Below are 27,543 nucleotides of genomic sequence, written 5' to 3'. Positions count from 1 at the left end.
TCGTTTTCTGTTTCCTTTTAATGATCTCATTTCAAAGAAGAGCCACCTCCTGACCAGGGACGTTTCCCAGGGAGGGGGCGTGTTAGTGCAACAAAGACAGGGCCCTGGCGCCACGAGGGCCTCCAGATGTCTTGAGGACGCCGTCTCTAGCCGGGTAGGCCACCAGGCAAGGACAGACAATGACAAGAGGCAAGAGGCAAGAGACAAGAGACAGCCGCTCAGCCACCCTGCCAGTCCCAGGTGCTATGCCAGAGCCTGCCCCATCCTGGGCCAGGGGCTAAGGCACCAGGGCGGCGGGAGTGCGGGCCAGTCTGGGCAGTCGCAGTGCCGGGCCTCAGCAGACCTGCGGCTCGCAGTCCCCCACCTGCAGCCCCTTGCTCAGGAGGAAGGCGTCCTGCTTGGGGTCACGGCCCAGGAAGCGCTTCAGCATGGCGCTAGCATCCTCGGAGCCGCCGGGTCTCAGGATGCAGCTTCTGTAATCCATGCCAACCTGCCAAGGAGACAGGGCACTGTGGCCAGGTGGAAACCCAGGAGGAAGGCCAAGGACCCCGGGAGTCTGTACACCTTTGCCCAGGGGTCTCGGAGCAACCCCGTCCAGGCTCCCGGGGAGGCCTGCAGGCCGCCTGCATCAGCACGGCTCGGGGAGCGCAGGCACCTGTCATCAGAATCTCAGAGCGGGGCTGCGTACTGAGGGGCCAGCAGAGCCCCGAACTCCCCAAACTCCCCAAACTCCCGAGGTGGCTCCCCCCATCAGCCCCCACTGAAATCCCAGGCTGAGCCCATGAACAGAAGTGGCTGAGCCTCTGGCTAGACAAGGTGGGAGCTGCTCACGCTCTGGGCCACCCTAAAGGCCTGGGTTCGAGCCTATCCCTGTGACGGCGGGACTACGGGCAGGTGAGGCAAGGAGGGGACCGCGAGGCGGCCGGAGCCGGCCACCAAGGAGACCCCAACGCCCCAGAGCCCTGCAGGAGCCTGCGCGGGCTGCAGGCTGCAGAGCCAGGCAGCCACAGCCCTAGCTCCCAGCCCAGGGGACTCTACCTCTCCAGCCCCTGGCCGGTCCTCAGAGGTGGGACCCCCCACCTCAGCAGCAGGGGGAGCTGCTGGAGGCTGCCTCAGGACGGGGGCAGGTCCCTGCTGGGCTGTGAAGACAGGGGCTTGTCGGACCATTGCTCCCCCAGGTCCTGGCCTCTGCACCTCTGTAAAGGGAGCAGCTGAGCGCCTGGGTTTGGTGGCCCCGAGGTACCTGCAGGCTGCCCAGTGCAATGTTGCACCTAGACTGGGCAGGGCCGGCCCTCAAAGCCGGTAGCCACCTGGTTCCTTGTGAGGGACTCTGGCGGCTGCCCTGAGCCTGGGTCGCACCAAGTCAGCAGGAGGCACAGGCTCACACGGTGTCAAGGCCTCACTTCACAGTGAGGAAACTGGAGGTTGGAAAAGCAAATAAATGGCAAACGCCAAGCCAGCCTTCCCCAGAGACGGGTCTGTCTCAGTCCATGGCTCGGAAGCCGATCACGCAGATCCTGGAAGGACTCGTGTGGGAAGACACGGAGCTCCCAGCACTCACAGCCCCAGGCCTGAGGGGACAGTGTAGAGCCTCCTGCAGGGCCCAGTGGGGAGCTGTGGGCAGCACCGCACCAAGACCAGAGGGTGCCTCCGCTGGAATGGCTCATCCGGCACCCCGGGTCCAGGCCCACCCTGCCGCTCAGGACGCCCTCCCCGTTTCCCGGTCCCCCTCACCCTGCCGCTCAGGACGCCCTCCCCATCCCAGCCTCCCCTCACCCTGCCGCTCAGGACGCCCTCCCCATCCCAGCCTCCCCTCACCCCGCCGCTCAGGACGCCCTCCCAGTCCCTGTCTCCCTCTCACCCTGCCGTTCAGGGTGCCCTTCCCGCTCCCCAGTTCCCACGTACTCTGCTGTTCAGGACGCCCTCTCTGTCCCTGGTCCCCACGTACCTTGCTGTTGAGGACGCCCTCCTGCTTGAAGCGCGTGTGGAACATGTCCATGGAATACACCTCGCTCCACAGGTACCCGTAGTACTGGGCATCGTAGCCACCCGCCAAGTGGCCGAAGGTTGCAGGCATGTTGGTTCCTAGGACAGACACATGGCGGGGTTCACGCTGCAGCCCCCACCCCACGCTCCTCCTCCAGAAGACGTCCAGCCAGACTCCTGACACCCCCGCCCGGAATGGGGAGAAGTTGGAGGATCACAGCGAGGGCAGGAACCAGCCGGATACTTCTAGAACCAGAGCCAGCCACAAAGCGAGGGCCACAAGTCTCTGCCCCTCTCCTGGAAGGACAGGAGCTCATTTAATGGGGCCGTCAGCTGCCACAAAGCAAACGTCCTCATTATGAGATTGCGTCAATAAAGCAAGGCACGCCCATGCAACAGCACAGGCCACGCTGCTGAAAACGCTTTTGAAGAGATTTTTTAAAGTCTATGGAGCATTAAGCCAGCAAAATACCACCCATGTTCAAATCATGCTATATTTCCAAGTTCTGGATCCTTGCAAGCGTGTGTGAACACACATGCACACAGGACAACAGGTGTGATGGAAACAGGGCCCGCTTATCATCGTCAGCATTGGAAACTCCTAGGCCTTCCCGTACTTCTCCAGGCTTCTCACAAAGCATGTGTCATACATTTGAATCAAGAAAACACCAGCTTCATTCGAAGCAAAGGCTCCAGGGAACACACCCCTCCTGGGGGCTGGGGCCACACACCCGCCCTCCACCCTGGGCTGCAGCTGCATCTCGGCTGGGTCTGTCCGCCGAGGAGCCTGGGACGTGCTCCGCAGCTCCCCAGCAGGGACTCCTGCACTTAAGTGAAGCATGGGGACCAACTCCCTTCACCTTCCCAGGGAACCAGCGGAGGCCCCAAATTCCAGGGTGTGCCCGGCTCAAGGTGGCTACCTGGCGTGGCCGGGACCCCGAGGATCTCCTGGCAGAGTCGCGCGTACTCCTCGGCGGGGTCTGCGTCCGTCTGCGTGTGCAGGGCCTGGTCCACCTTGGCGAGGACGATCTGACGCAGGTTGAAGAGGCCTGGGCGGGAGGGGAGGAAGGAGCTGGCCTCTGCACCTGCCGCAGCCCACTCTGCCCAGAGCTCTGACCACCTCCCCGGGCACATGCCAGGCCCCAGCTGTGTGCCGCCACCCCTGAAGTTAGCGCCCTTCCCCAGACGGGCGGGTGCACCTGTGTTGGCCTGCCGGGACTCAATGAGCTTCTCCAGGAGCTCCTGGGGCACCGCGCTGCCCGTGCGGTAGTGCCGAGACATTCGCAGCAGCGGCTCCTTCTCCCACACCCAGTTCTCCAGCATCTGCGAAGGTGCCTCCACGAAGTCCCGCTCCACGTGGGTCCCGCTGAACATGGCGAACTCCGCCTGCAGGGGTGGGGCAGAGCCTCAGAATGCCCAGGCCCTGCCTGGCCCCTTCCTGCCAGCGTGGCCCGTGTCAGCTGCCACAGTGCAAACAGGGCAGGTGCACAGGTGACGTGCTGGGCCTGGCCCTCCCACCCCAAACCTGGAAAACGACTGGGACCCCGAGGCCCCTGGGCTGCTGCTGGCTGCCTGTGCCAGCAGGACACACCTGAAGATGTCGGCCACATGACCTTGTTCCCGGAGGCCACCCACACTTCCCCCCATCCACAGAGCCGCTGCTCCCTGAAAGCTCTGCACCCCAGAGGGGTTGGGACTTGGGGATGGCCAGGTCTAGGTCAGGACGTTGTGAGGCATGCTGCATCTCCCTGCTTGTGTGTGTGTGTAACCTTCCCTAAAGGCACAGCCCTTGACCAAGTCCTGCTGGAACCGTGGCTGGCAGCCGAGGGCCAGGGAACCCCTGGGTGATCCTCAAGGTCCTCTCTGCAACACCGAGGCTTTTCCGTTCCAAGGACCACACAGCCACGCTCCTCGTCCCAACGGACTGCACCAAGGAACTCGCCATGCCAGGCGCCAGGCACACGCAGGAAGTAGCATGCAAAGCGGGCTTGCAGGCATGTGCGTGGGCACCTGTGCAGGCACCTGTGTGGATATGCACACGCGTGTGCTGGCTATGAGTGCTGTGCAAACACTGTGGCGGGGAGTCAGGAAAGGCGGACACACGGTCGATCCTCATTCCTGGACTCCGTGTTTTTGAACTCGCCTACCAAGACCCACGGAAACACCAGAGGCCAGCACTGTGGCATTCCTCAGAAGCCCCTCAGACAGTCCTCAGACAGGGCCGCGCTCTGTCTTCTCGCTTCAGCTTATTTTGTGAGCAAGCGTCCTTTTCTCAGTCTAGTGGGGGCATGGTGTTTGCATTTTGGGTTTAAAAAGTCCCAAGAGTCGTGCAGAGCACTGTCTCGTGTCCCTCAGCACCAGGAGGCCATGATGCGCCTCAGGGGGACACCCTGTGTGTGCAAGCTGCGGCCAGGCGTGGGTGACAGAGCTGCCGGCCATGTGTTCAACGTGAACCCGTCAGTGCTGCACAGCAGTAAGGCGTCTTGAACCCAAAACACACACGGTAAGGTTCTGGAATGATCAGTTGGCGAACACGTGACCAGAGGCTCCTGGGAACCCAGCCCTGGTCGGAGGGACGGCTCTGCATGCACTTCTCAGCGTTCTCAGCAACTTCACAGGACAGAGCCTTTCTGAGGAGCAACGGCTGACTGTGTGCCAGGAAAGATGCTTGCAACAAGTTGGCACCATGTTGGCGAGGCTGGTCTTGAACTCCTGACCTCAGGTGATCTGCCCACCTCGGCCTCCCTAAGTGCCAGGATTACAGGCGTGGGCCACCACACCCTGCCAGAATGTGACGACTTAGAGACAGGATGTCTAAGGAGGACACTGAGGTTGCTGGGCGGGCCCCGATCCAGTGTGACTGGGGTCCCTGTAAGGAGATGAGGACCCACACAGGACGCCCGCATGAGGATGCAGAGAGGCAGTGGTGTCTGCAGGCCAGGGAGGGACCTGGAGGGAGCCAACCCTGCTGACACCGTGACCTCCGACTCCAGTCTCCAGGACCACGAGGAAATACACGCCCTTTGTGTAAGCCCTGGTCTGTGGTGTTGTGCTGGGGCAGCCCCAGGACACGGGCATGAGAAGGAGTCACCATCTTTGGGTGGCACTGGATGAAGGAGCCACCGGGCGGGCGCAGAGAGAGCCGGAAGCCGAAGCCTGGGGCTTGGACCCCACTGACCACAGACAGCCCCTGCCTCTGCCGCTGCCCAGGCCCCGCACCCACCTGGGAGCAGAGCTGGTGCATCACATGGCCAAACTCGTGGAAGTAGGTCTCCACCTCGTCATGCTGCAGCAGCGAGGGCGTGTCGGCTGTGGGCTTGGTGAAGTTGGCCACCATGGCTGCGATGGCGATCTGGCGGCTCCCGTCCTGCCGCAGGCAGCCGGGCTGCAGGCCAAAGCAGGCCGCGTGCCCATACTTTCCTTCCCTGTAGAGGGAGGCGGTGTCAGGCCCGTGGGGACTAGAGATACCACAAGGTCCCTGACTCCACATCCCTCAGCCCACCTGACTGATAACCGAGAACACCGGGTACCTCTGAGGTTCTAAACTTCCCTCTCAGCAGAGGCGACTTGGCACAGGGCAGCATGAAAACCACGGCCAGGCCCCGGCTGCCATTCCTCCCCTAAAAGACTCTGGCCTGGGCAGAGCTGCGCCCTGTCTGGGTGGCTGAGTGAGAGTGGAAACAGGGACAGCCGCGTTTTCGGCCCCTGTGGTGTGCCCACGGGTGCTACGTCTCGGGGTTCATCCCCGAGGCCCCGTGGAGCAGGCAATGACTTCCTTCCCATCTCAGACAGGAATGCCGGGCTCTGAGGAGACCCAGGGCCTGGGTGCACCCCCCACCCCCACTGCCCTCACCCACCGCGGGTACAGGTCCAGGTAGAACTTGCCGACCACCTCCCCCGAGGCTGCGTCCCTGGCGGTGTAGAGCCGCACGTCCTCGTGCCAGGCGCTGGCGCCCTCCTCGTGGTGGAAGGCCAGCCCCAGGAGCTCCTGGTAGATGCCCAGCAGCCCCTGCGTGACCACCTGCACGGGGAAGTACTCCTTGAGCAGGTTCTGGTCCACGCGGTAGCGCGTCTCCTCCACCTGGTTCATGTAGTAGCGCATGTCCCAGGCATGGATGCGGCCGTCGAAGGTCAGGCCCCGGCGCTCACACTCCGCACGCTTCAGCTCCAGAATCACCGCCCGCTCCTGCTCCCCCAGGGGCTGCAGCTTCTGCGCCAGCTCATCTGTGGCGAGGGCAGAAAGGTGGGCCTCTCACCCTGCGGGCTCCTTCGTGGCCCTGGGCTTGCCCGCCTGTGGCCGCAACTTCGTCAGCCTCCCGGTTCAGAAGGGAGGGCCCGCAGCTCCTAGCAACCCCTCAAGGAGCCCAGTATCCTCGCGCTCAGGGTGAGGGGTGGCGGAGCCGGGTGCAGGCATGGAACTGACTCCAGGGCCCGGGCACTTCCCTGTTCTGTGAGGGTCCCTCCAGGGGAGTGAGGGAGCCAGGGCAGGCGTCAGAAGTCCCTCTTCATGGAGGGAAAGGACAGGGATCTAGGGGTATCCCCGACTGTCCCCTGGGGTGACCCTGAGAACCTTCCCCCAGGGGAGCCCGGTGGAGGAGGAAGGAAGGGCTACCTAGGAAGGTGGCCACGGTCTGGCTGGTCTTGGCCATGTTCATCTCCAGGACATAGTCGGCGTGCGTGCAGAACCCCAGCAGGCGGGACTTCTGGGCCCGCAGCGTCACCAGCTCCTTGAGGATGGCACAGTTCTCCTGCAACCGACACCACCACACTGTCGCCCGGGGGCGCTACTCCCTCCACCTCCAGGGCCAGCACGCCCTGTCCCGGGGCCAGGGGCTTGTATCCAGCTCCGCCTGATCTCCGGCCCCTGCCCCTCTCTGCCTGTGTTACTACACAACTCTTCTGGTTACGCCACAAGTGTCATTATAATCCCTCGAGTCCTTTTTGGAACCAGAAGGGGTGCAAACGACTCTCAGGCCTCACATGGAACATGGTGTGGGGATGAGGGGCTGTCTGAGGAGCCTCTAGGGCATCACTGCTGCATGTGGGGACCCCACCATGTCTAGGCCCTGGTTCCCAGTCTCAGGGGCTCTGCCCATCGCCACCGGCACACGACATGCACACGGCCTCACTTCTGAGGACTGGCACTGCCAACCAAGCCGGTGGGGGCGGAAGGACAATGCATAAAACCCACGTGACGCGTTTACAAGGAGAAACAGAGGCCTGTTTGGGACAGATGTGCCCACCAGCACATGTGCTGGTCCACAGGAAACCCACCTGTAATCAGGCAGGTGCGTGCAGAGCAGCCAGTCAAATGGGGGCCAGGCCAACCGCCAGCAGCAAGGTCTCTGAGGCGGCACATCCCCTGGGACCTGGAACGCAGCCCGCCCGTGTGCTCCCTCTTGGCCTGGCCCTCACTCTGCCACTAGGACCCAAGCCTGGGGACCAGGATGGGATTGCCCAGTTGACCTTCCGAGGTGCACTGGGAAAGTCAAGGTGTTCCCAGCCCACAGGTCTGCCTACTCAGGCTTACAGCAACGTGAATTCACAGCCAGCCTGCAGAGGGCAGCCACATCCCATCTGAGCCCACTGAGCTCCCGGTCCCCAAACAATGGAGAGTCCCCCTCTGCAGCGATCGGTGCCCACCCATCCCCCCATTGGTGCCTGCCCGTCCCCCACCCTCCTGCAGTGATCGGTGCCTGCCCATCCCTTTGCAGAGATCGGTGCATATCCCCCTTTTGCCAGACACACGGGCACCAACATGGTGTCGTCAGGGGACCACGGAGGCCCACTAAAGCTCCTGCCTGTTCCAGACGGCGAACGGGGGATGTGCAGAGGCCACCTGACTGACCACGCCATGGCGTCAGGGACAGTTACACACGTCCCTGTGGGAAGGGCCGTCTGACACCGGTAACAGCGAGAAGGCCTGGTCACAACCCACCTGTGGACCCAGGCTCAGGTCCGGGCACCATCATTTAAGACAAAAGGAATGATCTGGGCTGACACACCTGAGGGGCGGCTCCAGACCAGGGAAGGACGAGACGTGCCGTGGCCAGATGCTCAGAGCAGCAGCAGGAGGCTCAGCTTGGGAAGGATGAACTGGGCCCTGAGCTGTGGCCCCAGGGTCTGGGCGGAGCCCAGCACAGACACCTCCAGGGGGTGGTGGAGCCCCACAGGGAGGTCTCTGCCCGCCACTGGGCCTGGCCGGGGAGATCCAGAGGCCATCCAAGTGTGAAGCCTGGAGGCACCTCACAGGTGTGCGGGAGACGGACCCCACCAGCTCCAGACCCGCTGTCCTGGGGCCCCCGGCTGTGCCTCCTCACCTCCTTGCAGCGGCAGTTGAAGGCCTCCTCCACTTTCCTCCGGGTCTCGGGCACGTGGCATTTCTTCAGGAGGGGGAAGTAATGGGGGTACTTGAGGGTGACCTTCAATTTGCCGTCCTCCGTCTTCTCCAGGGAGTTCACAAAGTCCTCGGGGAGCCCTCCTATGGGGACAGAACCAGGCTGGCTTTGACAGGGCTGAGGCACCCACAGCCCACGCAGTGTGTGCGCGGGAAGGGTGGGCTTCCCCTCTGCCTGGAAAGCTACAAGGGGGCCCTCAGCGAGCAGCCACAGCCTGGCCACCCTCTGCTGCAATTCTCACGTCCCCCATCGAACCCCATCAAGAAACCCCGGCTCCCCACAGCTTGGCCACCACCTGTCACGATTCTCACTTCCTCCCTCTAACCCCGCCAGGAAACCCCCCAGCACCCTCCTGCCCCAGAGAAGTTAAAGCTAAATCCAGCTCAACCCCCGGATAGCGTGGGCTTCCAGGGCGCCGCCACCACCCCCGTGTGTGAAGGGAGGAGGGCGGCGGGAAGGGTGGCCCGGCCACTGCACAAGGAAACCAGCGTTAGAGGCAGTGCCTCCCATCAGAAACGAAAACAGCAGGAGCGCCAAGCACACTGGGCCCTGGGCGGAGAGGGAAGCCCCGGGTGGAAAGGGGGGTCCTGCTTTGCTTTTCCTGAAGGACGACCCCCAGGCAGAGCCTCCCGCTCAGAGCTGAGATCTCAGCACGCAGCCCCACGGCTTGGCCACTTTCAAGTGTGCCCCTCCAGAGAGACCCAACTCCCGCTCTCAGATCTTCTCACTGGAGCCCCGCTTTCCTTTCTGCACCCACAAAACCCCGGGCAGGACAGAGCTCACCCCGCTGCTCGGCAGCCACACCCTCCCACCTGGCCCCTGCCCGACAGCCCCAAGAGAGGTGGGGGCGGCAGCGTCCCAGACTGAAAGGCTCCGGGGTCCCCACCTCACGGCTCGGGAGATGCCAGGGCCACCAGGCCACCGTGGCTCAGGCTTGCAGCTTCGATGCAAAGACTGGCTCACCCCAACCCCAGGGCGGTCAGGGTGGAAAGAATGACCGGGATGGGGGCCAGAGGCAGATGGGGGACGTTTCGGGAGGCCAGCCCGTGGGTGTGGGTGGTGAAGAGGGAGCTGAGAGTCCCGTGGTCTGCAGAGCCCCTCCTTCCCATTTGTGCCCCAGCACTAGTGTGGGTCCGGCAATTGTTTGCCGAGTGACTGCAGCACGAGGGGGAGGCCTCCCAGGACCTCATGACGTCCTTTCCAAGGACCACGGGCCTTCAGATAGCAGCTCTCCATCTCGACAGTGTTGTCACCCAACACTGGCGGTCGGAGACGGGAGTTAAAGGACAGCAAGGGAGACGGCTAGGGGGCCCAGCAGCGCTGGACTGGAAAAGAAGCTGGAAAGTGGACTCATGAAAGTTTATTTTTTTAGAAACAGGGTCTTGCTCTGTTGCCCAGGCTGCAATGGATAGTTCATGAATGCATAGTTCACGTTCACTGTGGCTCTGAACTCCCAGACTCAAGCAACCATCCTGCCTCAGCCTCCCGGGTTGAGAGGCTGGGACCTCAGGGGTGCGCCGGCATGCCCCACTGCACTTGTGGATTTCATACACAGACACAGAAGAGAAGAATGTGCGCGTCCCGGGACGCCGTTCCCTGGCCTCAGGGGTGCGCCGGCATGCCCCACTGCACTTGTGGATTTCATACACAGACACAGAAGAGAAGAGCGTGCGCGTCCAGGGACGCCGTTCCCTGGCAGCGGTGAACAGACCTGGTGCCTAAATCACCATCCACTCAAAGGCACCAGGACTCCGCCAAGGAATGGCGCATCTGAGGGCTGGGCAGGGAGAGCACGGGACAAGCCTGCGACACCAAGTGTCCACCAGTGAGAGCGGGCTCAGAGGCCGAGCCTGCGGCACTGTGCGCCCCACAGTGAGAGCGGGCTCAGAGGCCAGTAGGTGCATTACAGGGACATGGGGACTGTCTGAAGGGGCTCCCGAAGGTCCATGGGGGACGATTTGAGCACTGGGATAAATGAAAATGAATGATAACCCGGGAATAAGCCAGAAGCCTCATGCACATGGACAGAAACAAATCAGTAAGAAGACAGGTGAGGAGGGAAGGTTCGGAGTCACGGCAGGACAACTGATTCCCAGAGAGTGAGGGCGGCAGAAGTCGTCCATGGACATGGCAACTAGTGCATGACAACGTGGGAGTGACGGACACTCACAGGTCTCTGCTCTGGTTGGGTGTGACTGCTCCAAAATGCACGAGGAACTTAATGCCAGAGATGGTGGTAACAGGAGATGGGGGTGTTGGGAGGTGGGGTGTTGGGAGGTGGGGGTGTCAGGAGATGGGGTGTCTGGAGGTGGGGTGTCAGGAGGTGGGGTGTCGGGAGATGGGGGTGTCGGGAGATGTGGCTCTCGGGAGATGTGGCTATCGGGAGACGGCGGTGTTGGAGATGGTGGTGTTGGGAGATGGCAGGATTGGGTACTGGGGCCTTCAACAGGCAGCCAGGTCATGTGGCGTCCACCGTCAGGAATGAAGGTATTGACGGGTTAATGTGGCAGTGGGACTGGGGCTTTGTGAGGAGGAGGGACCTGGGTGGAGCCAGTTCGCTCAGCCCCCTCCCCTTGCCAGGTGACACCCTGGCCGCCTCAGGGCTCCAGAGTCCCTACCCGGAAGAAGGCCCTCGTCAGATACAGCCCCTCGACCTGGGAGTTCTCAGTCTCCAGAGCCGTGACAAGTTCATTCCTTTTCTTATAAACTACATGGCTTTAGGTCTTCTGTTGTAAGCAGAAGAAAAGGGGACTAAGGCAGAGTGTCTCCTGACAAATGACGGACCACAACACCCCGGGAAACAGGTCCCGGGACAGTGGAGAGCCCTGGAGAACCGTCACCCAACACGCTAGCCACCCGCATGATGGTGTCACCCGGCCACATGGGACTCAAGCCACCTGCATGGGAGGCCCTGCAGGCCGGACAAATGAAACAGCACTCCTAAGAGTTATACACCAAAATCGACAAACACTCTTCAGTTTGCAGGATGGCAAACATGAAAACAAACAGGCAGAGAAAACACTGACAAGAACAAAACTGGCTGAAACTGGCTGGAACCCACATGAGCCAGCAGAGTCCGTGTAGAACCAGCTCGCGGACGCCAACTGAACTTCCACCGCGCTTCCCACTGACGTCCCCAGGATTCGCACCAGGACCCGTGCACTGGCATGGACAGATAACTATGTGTGCCCGAGGACCTTCCAGACCTTCCCTGTTCCTTCCACCAACCACCTGCTAATCCCAGAACCCACCTCTGCAACTTCTCGAATGAAAGTACTGCCTGAAAGCCGGCACAGGAGGCAGATTTGAGCTGGACGCCCGGTCTCCTTGGGAGTCACTTGCAACTGAAAAGCTTCTGTTTCCTCAAAACCTTGGTGCCATGGCACTGGCTTCCAGCGCATCGGGCACCGAGCCCTTCTGCTTGCTAACATGGGCAGGTGGGGGGGCAGCCCCACAGGGACAGCGCGGGTGGCGGGGACAGTGTGGGTGGCCGCGGGGACGGCGCGGGTGGCTGCAGGGACGATGTGGGTGGCCACGGGAATGATGTGGGTCATCAGTGCGCCCACGGAGTGGCAGGCTGGGTTCCCGGGGCTGGGAAACGTGCTTTACGGCAGATCGTAGCCCATTGTGTCTCCTGAGTGCCAGGAGCTGAGGGGTAGGATGGGCTGCCCGAGACACAGAAGGGCCAAGCGAGGGCTGGCAGCCAAGCTTGGCGATGCCTGACGTGCGAGTGCTCCCTCAGGGAACATGCGCCCAGCTGACCGCACATCAAGCCACCTGTGGAGGCCTGGGGCCATGAGGGCCTTGTCCCCACCTGTCACCTCAGTGGCAACCACATTCAGAGTCTAGAAGTGGAGGTTATATTCTGTAGCACCCATCAGAATATTCTGGCCCAGCTAGGTGTGATGGCTCATGCCCGTAATCCCAAAACTTTGGGAGGCTGAGGCGGGCAGATAGCCTGAGCCCAGGAGTTTGAGACCAGCCTGACCAACACAGCAAAACCATCTCTACTAAAAATAAAAAAATTGGCCAGGTGTGATGGCATACGTCTGCAGTCCCAGCTACTCAGGAGGCTGAGACAGGAGACTCACTTGAACCCAGGGGGCGGAGGCTGCAGTGAGTGGAGATCGCACCACTGCACTCCAGCCTGGACAGTAGAGCAAGACTCCATCTCAAAATAAATAAACAAATTAATTAATTAAATAAAATAAAAATAAAGGCAGGCAGGAAGTGGGGTCTCAAGGGAAAATTGTGGTTACCTCAGGGCCACGGCTGAGACTGGCACCCTTGGCCGCCCAGTCCAGCCTGGGCTCCCGCCACTGCTAGGGACATTTTCTATCAGGGCGGCATCTTGGTGGGACAGAGCACGGCCCTCCCCAGGGAGGGGTCAGAGCTTTTGGCTGTGAACGGCCCTGGAGTGCTCCCAGTGAGGAAAGCCCTCGGCCCAGGCGGTCAGGTCCATGTACCTCGGCCTCCCGCCGCCCGTCAGCACAGAAGCCCACAGGAGGAAGCGGCGGCCCCCGAGGGCCTGGCAGGCCTGCAGTGAGTCCCAGGACCGATGGCAACCCATTCCCCACTGCCCAGCCTCTACCTAGCTCCTCGAGCGTGAAGGGCAAGAAGGTCGTGTCCTCGTTCAGGTTCTTGTTGAAGTCGATGCACAGGAGGCTCAGTTTCTTCTTGATGCTTTTGATTTTCTGGAGACAAAGACAAGACGTGAGAGGAAGGAGAGACCGGGGCGGGCACCGCAGGAAGACGCAGGGTCCTGGGAGCACTCCCACCAAGGGCTGAGGGAGCACTCCCCACACCCAGCACGCCCTGGGACGGAGCACTCCCCATGCCCAGTACTCCCCAGGATGGAGTACTCCCCACGCCCAGCACTCCCCACACCCAGCACTCCCCCTGCCTGAGCACTCCCTGAGCTCAGTACTCCCCGTGCCCAGTACTCCCCGGGACCGAGCACTCCTCACACCCAGCACTTCCAGCACCTAGCACTCCCTGTGCCCAAGCACTCCCTGAACCTAGCACTCCCTGAACCTAGCACTCCCCAGGACCCAGCATGCCCTGGGACCCAGCACTCCCTGAACCCAGCACTCCCCGCACCCAGCACTCCCCCTGCCATGTACTTCCTGTACCCAGCACTCCCTGGGACTGAGTACTCCCTGTGCCCAGCACTCCCCGGGATTGAACATTGCCCACACCCAGCACTCCCTATACCCAGCACTCACTTCCTGAGTTTCTCTGGGGAGGTGAAGCCCATTTCTCCGGCCCAGCTTGATTAGCCGCTCCAGGTACCGTGCAGCCTCGGGCCTCAGTGAGTCCTTCTGAACTTTCTCCTGGAATAAAAACATCAAAGCATGTAGGATGTGGGCCAGTGCAGCTGCTCCAAAGAACAGTTTGGCAGTTCCTTAAAAATCTGATCATCTGGCCCCCATGTGACTTGGCAACTGCACTCCTGGGCATTTACCTCAGAGAAATGACGACCTGCGTCTACACAAAACCCGAGCAAACGTTCGCTTTGTTTGGAAGAGCCCAGCACTAACATGAGCCCAGAGCTCCTTCACCAGGGCGGTGGCTGAATGGGAACAAGATTGCTGATTGTCCGTTGTTTCAACAGAAACTCCGGGAGGTGGAGGTGGGAGGATTGCTTGGGCCCAGGAGTTTGAGACAAGCGTACGCAACATTGTGAGACCCTGTCTGTATTTAAAAAAAAAAAAGGCCGGGTGCGATGGCTCACTAAGAATACAAAAGAAGAATACAAAAGAAGAATACAAAAGTCCCAGCTAGAATACAAGAATACAAGAATACAAAAAAAAAAAAATCAGCTGGGCGAGGTGGCGGGCGCCTGTAGTGCCAGCTACTCGGGAGGCTGAGGCAGGACAATGGCATGAACCCGGGAGGCACAGCTTGCAGTGAGCCAAGATTGTGCCACTGCACTCCAGCCTGGGCGACAGAGTGAGACTCTGTCTCAAAAATAAATAAATAAATAAATAAATAAATAAATAAAATAATAAACCACTGCTATCATGGGCCACCCTGATCTGTATTTACCAAAGCACCAGGGCTGCACGTTCCTGCTACTGGGGGACACATCAGCACCTTCCCGGGGGTCCTCGCCTAAGAGGATGAGCAGCAGCAGGAGGGTCTCTGGGTCTCTCCTGATCATGTGACACCAACAGCAAAGCCCCACTGCATGCTGGGAGGAGCATCTGGGGAGCAGAAGCCCACGCAGCCACGCCGCCAGGCCCTGTCAGCTCACGCCACGTGGGGATGGGGTGTCTGGGTCACACCTAGGATGGCCAGGAAAGGAAAAGCAAGTGCACATGCTGTGATCCCAGCACTGTGGGAGGCCGAGGCGGGCAGGTCACCTGAGATCAGGAGTTGGAGACCAGCCTGACCAACATGATGAAACCCCGTCTCTACTAAAAATAAAAAAAATGGGCAAGGCACAGTGGCTCACACCTGTCATCCCAGCACTGTGGGAGGCCAAGGCGGGCGGATCACTTGAGGTCAGGAGTTCGAGACCATCCTGACCCACACGGTGAAACCCCGTCTCTACTGAAAATACAAAAATTAGCTGGGCGTGATGGCATGCGCTTGTAATCCCAGCTACTTGGGAGGCTGTTCACGCTCCCCGCGGGGAGCACTCCCCCTCACCTGGAGCCACACAATCCTCTGGTACACGTCCTCCCTCATGCTCATCTCCACGTCGAACTCGGAGAGCTTCTTGTCGGCCTCCGTGCTGGCCGTCCGGATGTCCTTGGAGGGAGAAACATGCTGGGGGAAGTCAAGGATATTCCTCTGAACTAAAACAGGGAGACCAGGGAGACAGGTGTGAGAATGGGCCCTGGTGCAACTGGCAGGTGCGGCTCAGACCCCTCTCCCAGGCCCGTCTGCTGAATCCCCCCACGAGCTCTCTCCTGCCTCAGCCTCCCAAGTAGCTGGGACTACAGGCACACGCCACCATCCCCTTCAGGCTGGGCCCTGGGATGGAGAAAGGAGGTGCTGTCGCCTGTGTCCTCGGGGATCTTACAGACCAAAGAAAAACATGGATTCAACTCAAAGCCCTCCAAGGCAAGAAGAACCCCCACAGAGCTGGGTGTGATGAAACAGAGAGGCTGGCGGAGTTCCATTCCAGAGAGAGCTGCAGCTGGCGACAGGCACATTTAAATGCATGAACGACTCACACTTTCCTGAGCACATCTGCACTTTAGGTTGAGCAGAGGAAATGTCAGTGGCTAGAAAAGCATAGGCTTTAGGCCGGGTGCGGTGGTCAAGCCTGGAATCCCAGCCCTTTGGGAGGCCGAGGCAGGCAGATCACCTGAGGTCAGGAGTTCGAGACCAGCCTGGCCAACAAGGTGAAACCCCGTCTCTACTAAAAATACAAAAATTAGCCAGGCGTGGTGGCGCACGCCTGTAATCCCGGCTACTTGGGAGGCTGAGGCAGAAGAATCGCTTGAACCTGGGAGGCGGAGGTTGCAGTGAGTTGAAATGGCACTACTGCACTCCAGCCTGGGTGACAGAGTGAGGCTCCATCTCAAAAAAGAAAAAAAAAAAAGCTTTAAAATGGAGTCATCCCACAACCCCCAAGACTCCACTGTAGGCATCCAGCCGGGAGACACAAACACACATCCACACCGAAATCTGCACGCGTCCACTCACGGCAGCACGATTCGCAATTGCCGAAAGGCCCATCCACGAGTGAACGGACTGACAAGATGTGGCCTCTGCCAAATGGAACATGACTCAGCCATGAAAAGGAACGAGGCTCTGGAACAGGCTGCGGTGTGGATGCAACCCAAGGACGTCACATGCAGAGCGGGAAGCCAGACACAAAAGGCCACATGGTGTGTGATGTCATTTTTTTTTTTTTGAGATGAAGTATCACTCTGTTGCCCAAGCTGGAGTGCAGTGGCACGATCTCGGCTCATGGCAACCTTCAGCTCCTGGGTTCAAGTGATTGTCCTGCCTCAGTCTCCCGAGTACCTGGGATTACAGGCACATGCCTGGCTAATTTTTTTATTTTTAGTAGAGACGGGGTTTCACTATGTTGGCCAGGCTGGTCTTGAACTCCTGACCTCACAATGCACCCGCCTCTGCCTCCCAAAATGAGGAGATTATAGGCGTGAGCCACCGCACCCGCCTGTGTGATGCCAGTTCTATGAAATATCCATCCACAGAGGATGGCTATCCACAGCTCCATCCACAGAGACAGGAGGGGATGCGTGGGTGCTGGGGCTGGGGGCAGAGGAGATGGAGTGTGACCACTGAAGGGTATAAAGTTTCTCTCTGGGATTATGAAAATGCTCTAAAATCAAAGAATGGTGACAGCTGGGCAACACTGCAAATTTATTAAAAACCACTGAAGGGTGTGGATTTTTCTTGTTTTGTTTTGTTCTTTTGAGACAGAGTTGCACTGCTCTTGCCCAGGCTGCAATGCAATGGCATGATCCCAGCTCACTGCAACCTCCGCCTCCCGGGTTCAAGTGATTCTCCTGCCTTAGCCTCCCAAGTAGTTGAAATTATAGGCATGAGCCACCACGCCTGGCTAATTTTGTATTTTTAGTAGAGACGGGGTTTCTCCATGTTGGTCAGGCTGGTCTCGAACTCCTGACTTCAAGACATCCGCCCACCTCGGCCTCCCAGAGTGTTGGGATGACAGGTGTGAGCCGCCGCCGGCCTGAAGTTTGTGGTTTAAATGGGTGAACTGTATGTGATGCAAACCATATCTCAATGGAGCAGTTTAAAAAAACAAATCAGCCAGGCACGGTGGCACGCACCTGTGCTCCCAGCTACCCAGAAGGCTGAGGCAGGAGGACCGCTTGAGCCTGGGAGGTTAAGGCTGCAGTGAGCCATGACAGCGCCATGCACTCCAACCTGGGTGACAGAGCGAGACTCATTCTAAACAATAAAACAAAACCAATAATAATAAAAATTTTTTTAAAAAAGCATATACTTTGCAGAAGAAAGACCTAAATTCCAATTGCAGCCCGGTCACTACCTCGATTCTGGGCCAACAGAAATGTCCCCAGGCCTCGGTATGTTTGGAGGAGGCTCTGTGTGTTTGGAGGGGGGGATGGGCTAGGCACAGCGGCTCATGTCTGTAATCCCCACACTTTTGGAGGCCAAGGCAGGCAGGAAGCTTGAGCTCAGGAGTTCTAGACCCGCCTGGGCAACATAGCAAGACCTCATCTCTACTAAAAATTAAAAAAAAAAAATCAGCCAGGCGTGGTGGAGCGCACCTATCATCCAAGCTACTTGGGAGGCTGAGGTGGGAAGATGGCTTGAGCCTGGGAGATGGGGTCTGCAGTGAGCCATGATCACACCACTGCACTACAGCAGCCCGGGTGACAGAGCAAGACCCTGTCTCAAAAAATCAACAAAAAAGCTCGTAGTGGGGGCTCTGGGCCAGGCCTGATGCTGGGGCTGAAGAGAGAAAAAAACAGGCTCTGTCCTCTCGGGATTTATGGGCAACTGATTAGACAAGCAACTGCCTGGACGACAGTGTCAGTGCAGGGACTAATCCAGGCGGCTGCCATGAGGACAGGAGGAGCAGGAAGGGCTCCTGGGCTAAGTGGACTTAATCTGTGATCAGAGAGAAGCTGGGTATTCAGCAGAGCACAGGGCAAGGGGCGCGAGGGGCGGGAGGGGCTGGCTGGGGAGGCCCTGGCTGGCGGAGGGTGCCAGGCACGAGGAGACTGCGTGTCCAGGCACGGACAGTGCAGGGCGCTGAAGTCCACACCGAGGATGCCGGGCGTCACCCTGAGGACAGTGGAAAGGCTCCAAGGGGAGCAGCAAGGCCGATTTCAGTTTCCTTTAACACTGCTTCTCGCCACCATGTGAAGGAGGAGAAGAAAGGCTGCAGGAGGGGAAAGTGGGGCACGGGCGGGGGAAATGATGCCTGGCACCGCTGGGCGCCCTAAGAGGGAACTGGTATCACCTGAGCCTCAGGAGACTCCTGCGGGAGAGACCAGGGGCCACCACGTGGCCGAGGAGGGGAAACCAAGGTCCTGCTGGGCTCTAAGCCACTTGTCAGAAGCCAGAGGGAGTGGGAAGAGGGTCAGGATTCCCAGCGGGGGCTGCAGGCTCTGCAGGCTCGGGGTGCTTGCGGAGCTTCAGCCCTCTCCAGTCCCCCGCCCAGACAGCAAACCCTCTGGAGGCCGCAGGGCACGGGCCACGGAGGCCTGCGGCCACGGAGGCCAATCCTTTCAGGGGAAGCCTTGGGAACACAAGAAAAGCCCTGGGCTGAACTCAAGGATTTTCCATGGTTCCCAGCAAAAAGGCCTTCCGCTAGATGGAAGGGCGGGGAGTTGCGTCACTCAGAGCTCCCTGTGGAGACTCTCTGGGCCTCTTGGTCAGGCAGATACACTGTCAGCCTTAGGCAGAGCTCGGGAAGCAGTGTCCCTAACCCATGTCACCAGGCACCTCACTCCTCACCGTGAGCACAGGGACCCCAAGGAGAGGAGGAGGCTCGGGCTGAGGGCGAGGAGGACGCCCAAGGTCATGAGGTCACCCCCACCGCAGGGCGAGGAGGCAGAAGCCAAAGGGGCCAAGTTCAGTCATTCAGAGAGAAAACAAATACTCGCCTTCCCAGGCCAGGGAAAGAGGTCAGACGGGGTCAGGTTTCAAGGCTGCTGGCTCTGGGAGAGGCTGGAGAGGCGTGCTGTTTAGACACGTTTTCTCATCTCCGGCTCTCAGATCACACAACCAAGGGGTCCTCTGAACGGACGAGGCTGTGAAGCGCAGCAGAGCACGGGCGGAACCGCCTCTCTCCGACACCTCCAGTGACCAGCACCTGCCAGATGCCTCCACCCAGGTTCTGAACCTGCTCCATGGGCTGGGCTGCTCCTGCCTGCGGTGCCACCTCCCTCAGCACCTGTGGCCCACACTCAGACCCTGCCTGGGACTTACCTGTGTAGGTGACCTCCACGTCAGCCAGCGCCTTGAGCGTGCTCTCATAGGACACGTCCTCGAACTCCTGGGCGCCCACCTGGTCGTACACACGCTTGGTCTGGTCGATGAGCTCCCTGGTGCGCTCCTCTATCTGCTGGGCGCTCAGGTCCCATCGCAGGTCGTTCGCCACAGAGCACGGAGACGCCGCGTCCACCACGTCTCCTGCACAGGCTGCGCAGAAACAAAACCCAGTGCCAGGCAGGTCTGCTTTTGGTTCAGTTAGGGTCAAAGTGAGGAGGGCAGAGGGAAAGGAGGGATCACCCGCTTCTCATCCAGAAGAGTGAGGTCCAGGGCTCTTGTAGGGACGAACAGACTGACCAGTCTCTAGAGCAGGGGGCAACTCTGCCATCAGTCCCCTCCAGGGGACCCTGGGTGACATCTAGGACACCTGTGGCTGTTGCAGCTGCAGATGCTCCTGGTGTGGAGTGGCTGGAGGCCAGGGATCCTGCTTAGTACCCGGCAGTGACCAGGACGGCCCCAGCAGAGAACAATCCAGCCCGGAATAGATAATGCCGCTGTTAAAAATTCCCTGGCCGGGCGCAGTGGCTCATGCATGTAATCCCAGCACTTCGGGAGGCCGAGGCAGGTGGATCACGAGGTCAGGAGATTGAGATCATCCTGGCTAACATGGTGAAACCCCGTCTCTACTAAAAACACAAAAAACTAGCCGGGTGTGGTGGCGGGAGCCTGTAGTCCTGGCTACTCGGAAGGCTGAGGCAGGAGAATGGCGTGCAGCTGGGAGGCGGAGTGTGCAGTGAGCCGAGATCGCACCACTGCACTCCAGCCTGGGTGACAGAGAGAGATTCCGTCTCAAAAAAAAAAAAAGGCCAGGCGCAGTGGCTCAAGCCTGTAATCCCAGCACTTTGGGAGGTCAAGACGGGCAGATCACAAGGTCAGGAGGTTGAGACTAGCCTGATCAGTATGGTGAAACCCCATCTCTACCAAAAATACAAAAATTAGCTGGGCATGGTGGCGCACGCCTGCAATTCCAGCTACTCAGGAGGCTGAGGCAGAATTGTTTGAACCCGGGAGGTGGAGGTTGCAGTGAGCCTAGATAGTACCATTGCACTGCAGCCTGGGTGACAGAGTGAGACTCTCATCTCAAAAAAATAAAAAAACAACAAAACTCCCACCCTACAGTGGAGACACCACGCACAGATCAGCCTGTACAAACCCCTGGGTGTTCACAAAAGGGGAGGCCCAGGACCACCCACGCACTGCTCAATTCCTGCCATGCCAGAGGGGAAAGGTGAGGTATGGGGGGGTTACGGGAAGAGTCCCTTCTTCCACCTGCTTCTTCCACACCCCACACCCAGTGAGGGGAACACGCAGGCCTCCATTCATGAACTCATCAAGAAAGTCAGGCTGGCGTGTAGCCGTGCCAGACCCACAGGTGCTACGGGCAAGTCATATGTGGCCTGGCCACTCACTCCAGGGCCTCTCTGAGAAATGGGTAAACGGAGCCCGAAAACAAGAATGGCAGGCGGGGGCTCCGGGCAGTGAGGGCAGCTGCGGGAAGGGCGACTACGTGAAGAAAGTCAGTGCGGCTCAGCACAGAGAAGGCGGCAAAACCACCTGGAAACACCTAACGGTGCAGAACCCAGGGGCCAGCAAACAGTTCTGCAGAGGACCCAGGGGCCAGCAAACAGTTCTGCAGAGGACCCAGGGGCCAGCAAACAGTTCTGCAGAGGACCCAGGGGCCAGCAAACAGTTCTGCAGAGGACCCAGGGGCCAGCAAACAGTTCTGCAGAGGACCCAGGGGCCAGCAAACAGTTCTGCAGAGGACCCAGGGGCCAGCAAACAGTTCTGCAGAGGACCCAGGGGCCAGCAAACAGTTCTGCAGAGGACCCAGGGGCCAGCAAACAGTTCTGCAGAGGACCCAGGGGCCAGCAAACAGTTCTGCAGAGGACCCAGGGGCCAGCAAACAGTTCTGCAGAGGACCCAGGGGCCAGCAAACAGTTCTGCAGAGGACCCAGGGGCCAGCAAACAGTTCTGCAGAGGACCCAGGGGCCAGCAAACAGTTCTGCAGAGGACCCAGGGGCCAGCAAACAGTTCTGCAGAGGACCCAGGGGCCAGCAAACAGTTCTGCAGAGGACCCAGGGGCCAGCAAACAGTTCTGCAGAGGACGCAGGGGCCAGCAAACAGTTCTGCAGAGGACCCAGGGGCCAGGAAACAGTTCTGCAGAGGGCCGAGGGGCCAGCAAACAGTTCTGCAGAGGGCCCAGGGGCCAGCAAACAGTTCTGCAGAGGGCCCAGGGGCCAGCAAACAGTTCTGCAGAGGACCCAGGGGCCAGCAAACAGTTCTGCAGAGGACCCAGGGGCCAGCAAACAGTTCTGCAGAGGACCCAGGGGCCAGCAAACAGTTCTGCAGAGGACCCAGGGGCCAGCAAACAGTTCTGCAGAGGACCCAGGGGCCAGCAAACAGTTCTGCAGAGGACCCAGGGGCCAGCAAACAGTTCTGCAGAGGACCCAGGGGCCAGCAAACAGTTCTGCAGAGGACCCAGGGGCCAGCAAACAGTTCTGCAGAGGACCCAGGGGCCAGCAAACAGTTCTGCAGAGGACCCAGGGGCCAGCAAACAGTTCTGCAGAGGACCCAGGGGCCAGCAAACAGTTCTGCAGAGGACCCAGGGGCCAGCAAACAGTTCTGCAGAGGACCCAGGGGCCAGCAAACAGTTCTGCAGAGGACCCAGGGGCCAGCAAACAGTTCTGCAGAGGACCCAGGGGCCAGCAAACAGTTCTGCAGAGGACCCAGGGGCCAGCAAACAGTTCTGCAGAGGACCCAGGGGCCAGCAAACAGTTCTGCAGAGGACCCAGGGGCCAGCAAACAGTTCTGCAGAGGACCCAGGGGCCAGCAAACAGTTCTGCAGAGGACCCAGGGGCCAGCAAACAGTTCTGCAGAGGACCCAGGGGCCAGCAAACAGTTCTGCAGAGGACCCAGGGGCCAGCAAACAGTTCTGCAGAGGACCCAGGGGCCAGCAAACAGTTCTGCAGAGGACCCAGGGGCCAGCAAACAGTTCTGCAGAGGACCCAGGGGCCAGCAAACAGTTCTGCAGAGGACCCAGGGGCCAGCAAACAGTTCTGCAGAGGACCCAGGGGCCAGCAAACAGTTCTGCAGAGGACCCAGGGGCCAGCAAACAGTTCTGCAGAGGACCCAGGGGCCAGCAAACAGTTCTGCAGAGGACCCAGGGGCCAGCAAACAGTTCTGCAGAGGACCCAGGGGCCAGCAAACAGTTCTGCAGAGGACCCAGGGGCCAGCAAACAGTTCTGCAGAGGACCCAGGGGCCAGCAAACAGTTCTGCAGAGGACCCAGGGGCCAGCAAACAGTTCTGCAGAGGACCCAGGGGCCAGCAAACAGTTCTGCAGAGGACCCAGGGGCCAGCAAACAGTTCTGCAGAGGACCCAGGGGCCAGCAAACAGTTCTGCAGAGGACCCAGGGGCCAGCAAACAGTTCTGCAGAGGACCCAGGGGCCAGCAAACAGTTCTGCAGAGGACCGAGGGGGCCAGCAAACAGTTCTGCAGAGGGCCGAGGGGGCCAGCAAACAGTTCTGCAGAGGGCCCAGGGGACCAGCAAACAACTCTGCAGAGGGCCAAATATTTTCATCTTTGTGGGCCACATATATTTTCTGTCTCGTCCAAAAATCATCTTCAGTTCCAGAGGTGTACAAAAATAGGCAGGCCTGGCCAGGTGTGGTGGCTCACGCCTGTAATCCCAGTACTTTGGGAAGCTGAGGCCGGCAGATCACTTGAGGTCAGGAGTTCGAGACCACCCTGGACAACATGGCGAAACCCTGTCTCTACTAAAAATACAAAAATTAGCTGGGTGTGGTGGTGCAGGCTTGTAATCCCAGCTACTCTGGAGGCTGATAGGAGAATCGCTTGAACCCAGGAGCCAGAGGTTGCAGTGAACTGAGATTGCACCACTGCACTCTAGTCCAGGTGACAGAGCAAGAGTCCATCTTGGTTGGGCACGGTGGGTCGTGCCTGTAATCCCAACACTTTGGGAGGCCAAGGTGGGTGGATCACCTGAGGTTAGGCGTTCAAGACCAGCGTGACCAGCATGGAGAAACCCCGTCTCTACTAAAAACATAAAAATTAGCCGGGCGTGGTGGCAGCACTTGTAATCCCAGCTGCTCGGGAGACTGAGGCAGGAGAATCACTTGAACCTGGGAGGCGGAGGCTGCGGTGAGCTGAGATCATGCCACTGCACTCCAGCCTGGGCAATAAGAGTGAAACTCCATCTCAAAAAAAACTAGGCAGGCCAGAGTTTGCCAACTTCTGGTGTAGATGACAATGAAGGCTTTGAACTTCAATCCTGAGTGCAAGGTGGAGCCATGGAAAGGGACAGGAAGGGGACGGGACGGTGGCACTAACAATCGGATGTGCATTTTTACAAAGGCTGGGGCAGGTACAACAAGCTAGCTCAGAATGCAGAAGCTGAAGTCAGAGGGTCCGGGTGCGGACCCTACCTCTGTCACTTGCTAACTCTGGGATTCTGGCAAGAAACGTTAACTTCCAGGCTTCCCACCTGCAAAATGGGAACAATTCAGGGTGCAGAGAACAAGAACCGTCTAAGAATTCAGTGAGCAATGAAGGCAAAACATCTTGTATCTTGAATACCACCAGAAAGTTTTCAAGAGGTAGCTGTCATTACAGACCATGTTCTGCTGTCCATGTTCTCTTGGGGCCGGGGACGTTTTACCACTCAGAATTCCCCCCTTGGAGAAAAGTAAGAGTCCAAGTGCCACGTATTCCAAATCACTAGGGTGGCTGGCCCTCCAAAATCAAATTACTCTTCCTGCAGCGAGAAGCAGGAATACGCACCAGGGTCTCTCGCTGTCTGCACTGTGGCCATCGGGGCCGTATCGTTCTCTGGGGTGGAGCTGGCCTGGGCGCTGCAGGGTGCTGAGCATCCCTGGCCTCCATCCACTCCATACCAGGAGCGCCCCCCAACTGTGACAACCACAAATGTCCCCAGACATGGCCCAGTGTCCCCTGAGGAAGCACAATCACCCCAGCTGAGAATCAGTGATATTCGCTAAGTGGGAAAAAGAAAGGCTCTCAGTCGGTCGGTCAGTCGCGGTCACTTTCTGGCCAAATGACTTTGCTGTAAACTTACGGCAAACCTTTCAGTTTACAGAGTATTTAGGATTTTAGAACTGCAAAAAAGGGACCGTGGATCTACATTAAACCGTGGGGGTAAAGAAGAGCTTCAGGGGCTCTGAAAGGACGGAGATCAATGGGAACGGGAATTGTCAGAAAATTCTCCTGGAGGAGTTAGGATTTGAAAAACTTGTGGACGTCAGTTCATCCTGTAAATATTTACTGATTGTGCCAAGGATACAGTAGCAAACAAGGCAGACAACATTCCTGCCTTCCCAAGGCCTAAATATCCCTGATTATCATTATTACAATTATCACCCTCATCGCAATGGGCTGGACAAAGAGCTGGGGGAATGTGGCTGGGCAAGAGAAAAGGCAAGGATACGGGCAAGGATTTCCCTCAACAACAACCAGAGTGACTTTCTAAAATCGGGTACGGTGGCTCACACCTGCAATCTCAGCACTTTCGGAGGCCGAAGCAGATGGATCACTTGAGGTCAGAAGTTCAAGACCAGTCTGGTCAAGATGGTGAAACCCCGTCTCTACCAATAATACAAAAATTAGCCGGGTGTGGTGGTGCTCGCCTGAAATCCCAACTACTTGGGAGGCTGAAGCAGGAGAATCACTTGAACCCGGGAGGCGGAGGTTGCAGTGAGCCTCTGTGGGCAGAGATCGTACCACTACACCCCGGCCTGGGAGACAGACAGAGACTGTCTCAAAAAATAAACAAACAAATAAAAAACACTTCACATCACCCCTTTGCCTTTAAATTAAAAGGGTCTTGGCTGGCTACAGTGGCTCATGTCTGTAATCCCAGTACTCTGGGAGGCCGAGGCAAGTAGATTGCTTGAACCCAGGACTTCAAGACCAGCCTGGGCAACACGGCGAAACCTCGTCTCTACAAAAATTAACCAAGCGTGGTGGTGCAGGTCTGTAGTCCCAGCTACTCAGGAGGCTGAGGCGGGAGGATTGCTTGAGCCCAGGAGTTCGAGGCTGCAGGGAGTCGTGATCGCACCACTGCACTCCAGCCTGGGTGACAAAGTAAATAAATAAGAAAATAAACAGGTCCCCTCTTTACGTTTCAGCCAAACTGACTTTCTGCTCTCCAAACACGTTCCCTCCTCCCGGGACGCCTCCTTCCCCGGTCCTGGCAGGACACCTGCTTCTCCCAATCAAGCAAGTCAAGGCTCACCTCTTCAGAAAAGCCCCCCAGGACCAACTCTTCTCCTGGACAGCGCGTTCGTGGGTGGGTTTTTAATCTTGGCTCTGTGCCCTGTTCGGTGCCTTTATCCTTGCTCCCCTGGGACTGCCCCGTTCGTGTTTATTTGCTCCAGAGCACCGATCCCTCCCTATCTTCGATCCTCTCTTGCTTATTTACTTGTTGAATGTCTGTCTCTGGCTCTAGAATTCCGGGAAAACGGGGACCGGAGTCCTCAAATCACGGCCTCCCGAGGGTGCGCCAGGGGACCCGACCCATCCGGAAGGGAAGCGCCATCAACTTTGCAGAATGAATGAAGCGCTGGAAAAGCTGGTTCGTTCATTCGGCAAACCAGAGGGCAGGGTCGCCCACCTCCCCCGCTGCCCCTCCAGCCCGGCCGAGGGTGGCTCGGGGACCACTCCGCTCCAGCCTTAGGCCCAAGTCGCGACCCCGGGAGGAGCGAGGGTGCAGGGGAGCCCGGGTCCGGCGAGCGGGGTAGTCGGTACCTGCGGGGGGCTTCATGGCGGGTGGGTCTGCGCCTGCGGCTCCCTCCCTCCTTCCACCTGCTACGCGTCCAGCCACCTCGGCCACTGAGGCCGCCTCTCTCGGCCCAACCGCCGCCACCGCCGCCACGGCCGCCTGAAGACCAAGGGACCCGCCGCCTGCGCACCCTGGGCATGCTGGGGCGGCGCGTGCACAGGGAGGGCAGGACGCACGCGCGCCCAAGCCCCGCCCACACTTAAAGGAGGCGGGCCGAGCGGCTGGAGCCCTCTGCGCATGCGCTACAACCTGCAGTCCGTCGGTGGTCTCGGGGTTGCGTCGGCGGAGCCTCTTGCTGTACCCCTCCAGAGCCGCTGGGGTGGCTAGGAAGGACGGTTTCCTTGGAAACCGCACGCCGCTGACGCCTCTCAGCCTCTGTCTGCGCGGCTTATTCCGCTGAAACTTCGCCTGGGCTTCAGGCTACAGTGTTATTGTGTGCTTGCCTCCCTTCTTATAGCTGTGTGTTGGGCCAGTGTTATTATCGATCGCTTACTGCATCCCAGGCCCACTTTCCAGCATCTGAATCAGACGAATCAATTAAATTAACCAGAAGTTTTGGTGTTTGGTTGTTTTTGAGACGGAGTCTCCCTCTGTCGCCCAGGCTGGAGTGCCGTGGCAGCAATCTCGGCTCACTGCAACCTCCGCCTCCCGGGTTCAAGCAGTTCTCCTGCTTCAGCCTCTCGAGTAGCTGGGACTACAGGCGCGAGCCGCCACGCCCGGCTAATTTTCGTATTTTTAGTAGAGACGGGGTTTCACCATGTTGGCCAGGATGGTCTTAATCTCTTGACCTTGTGATCCACCCGCCTCGGCTGCCCAAAGTGCTGGAATTGATTACAGGTGTGAGCCACCGCGCCCGGCCAAGTTTTTTTTTTTTTTTTTTTTTTTTTTGTCAGAAACATAAGCAAGTAAATTGATTCATGTCAAATAACAGGTGTTTTGGAACAGTGCAGTAACCTGACCTACATCCAGTGTTGTGGGTTAAAACAAAAAACACCTTGAACCGTCTGTCTTGAACTGTTACGGCACCCAGAAAAAACAATGTACTACAATTAAACTGGCAAAAAAGAAACAATCGACCTCCTTTCTTTCCTTTTTTTGTTTTTTGTTTTTGTTTCGTTTTGTTTTGGAGGAACTGGACGGAGTCTCACTCTGTCGCCCAGGCTGGAGTGCCATGGCGCGATCTCGGCTCACTGCAAACTTTGCCTCTTGGGTTCAAGCGATTCTCCTGCCTCAACCGCCCGAGTAGCTGGGACTACAGATGCCCGCACCACGCCCGGCTAGTTTTTGTATTTTTAGTAGAGACAGCGTTTCAGCATGTTGGCCAGGCTGATCTCGAACTTCTGACCTCAAGTGATCTGCCCCCTGGCCTCCC

The 27,543-nt window shown here is 58.8% G+C and overlaps 1 protein-coding gene across 2 annotated transcripts; it reads right to left on the bottom strand.

The window, feature by feature from the left end:
• Positions 1–26,348, bottom strand: THOP1 (thimet oligopeptidase 1). 2 transcript variants are annotated; one of them, XM_017885077.1, is made up of 13 exons: positions 26,138–26,348; positions 19,293–19,505; positions 15,039–15,187; positions 13,610–13,717; positions 12,976–13,078; positions 8,307–8,467; positions 6,599–6,734; positions 5,844–6,210; positions 5,210–5,411; positions 3,186–3,372; positions 2,907–3,035; positions 1,949–2,085; positions 1–490 (listed from the first exon to the last, which is right to left on the bottom strand). In XM_017885077.1, exons 1-13 carry the CDS (start codon positions 26,151–26,153, stop codon positions 335–337), a joined length of 2,064 nt encoding a protein of 687 aa, XP_017740566.1. In that variant the 5' UTR covers positions 26,154–26,348; the 3' UTR covers positions 1–334. The 2 variants fall into 2 exon arrangements, with proteins under 2 accessions (XP_017740566.1, XP_017740567.1); XM_017885078.1 differs by having other exon boundaries at positions 15,039–15,140; positions 26,138–26,318.
• Positions 26,349–27,543: the final 1,195 nt, after the last annotated feature.

Source organism: Rhinopithecus bieti, unplaced genomic scaffold (genome assembly GCF_001698545.2).
Source record: "Rhinopithecus bieti isolate Rb0 unplaced genomic scaffold, ASM169854v2 scaffold_13262, whole genome shotgun sequence".
Lineage (NCBI taxonomy): Eukaryota > Metazoa > Chordata > Mammalia > Primates > Cercopithecidae > Rhinopithecus > Rhinopithecus bieti.
Note: the sequence above shows the minus strand (reverse complement) of the source record. Positions and strands in the feature narration are given on the sequence as shown.

Bases quoted from the DNA above. Each gene is read 5' to 3' on its own strand.
- THOP1 (XM_017885077.1), bottom strand. The intron at 6,735-8,306 runs GTGAGGAGGCAC...TGTCGGTTGCAG, and splicing joins TCAACTGCCGCTGCAAGGAG to GAGAACTGTGCCATCCTCAA. The intron at 3,036-3,185 runs GTGCACCCGCCC...CCTCCCGCCCAG, and splicing joins GTCCCGGCAGGCCAACACAG to GCCTCTTCAACCTGCGTCAG.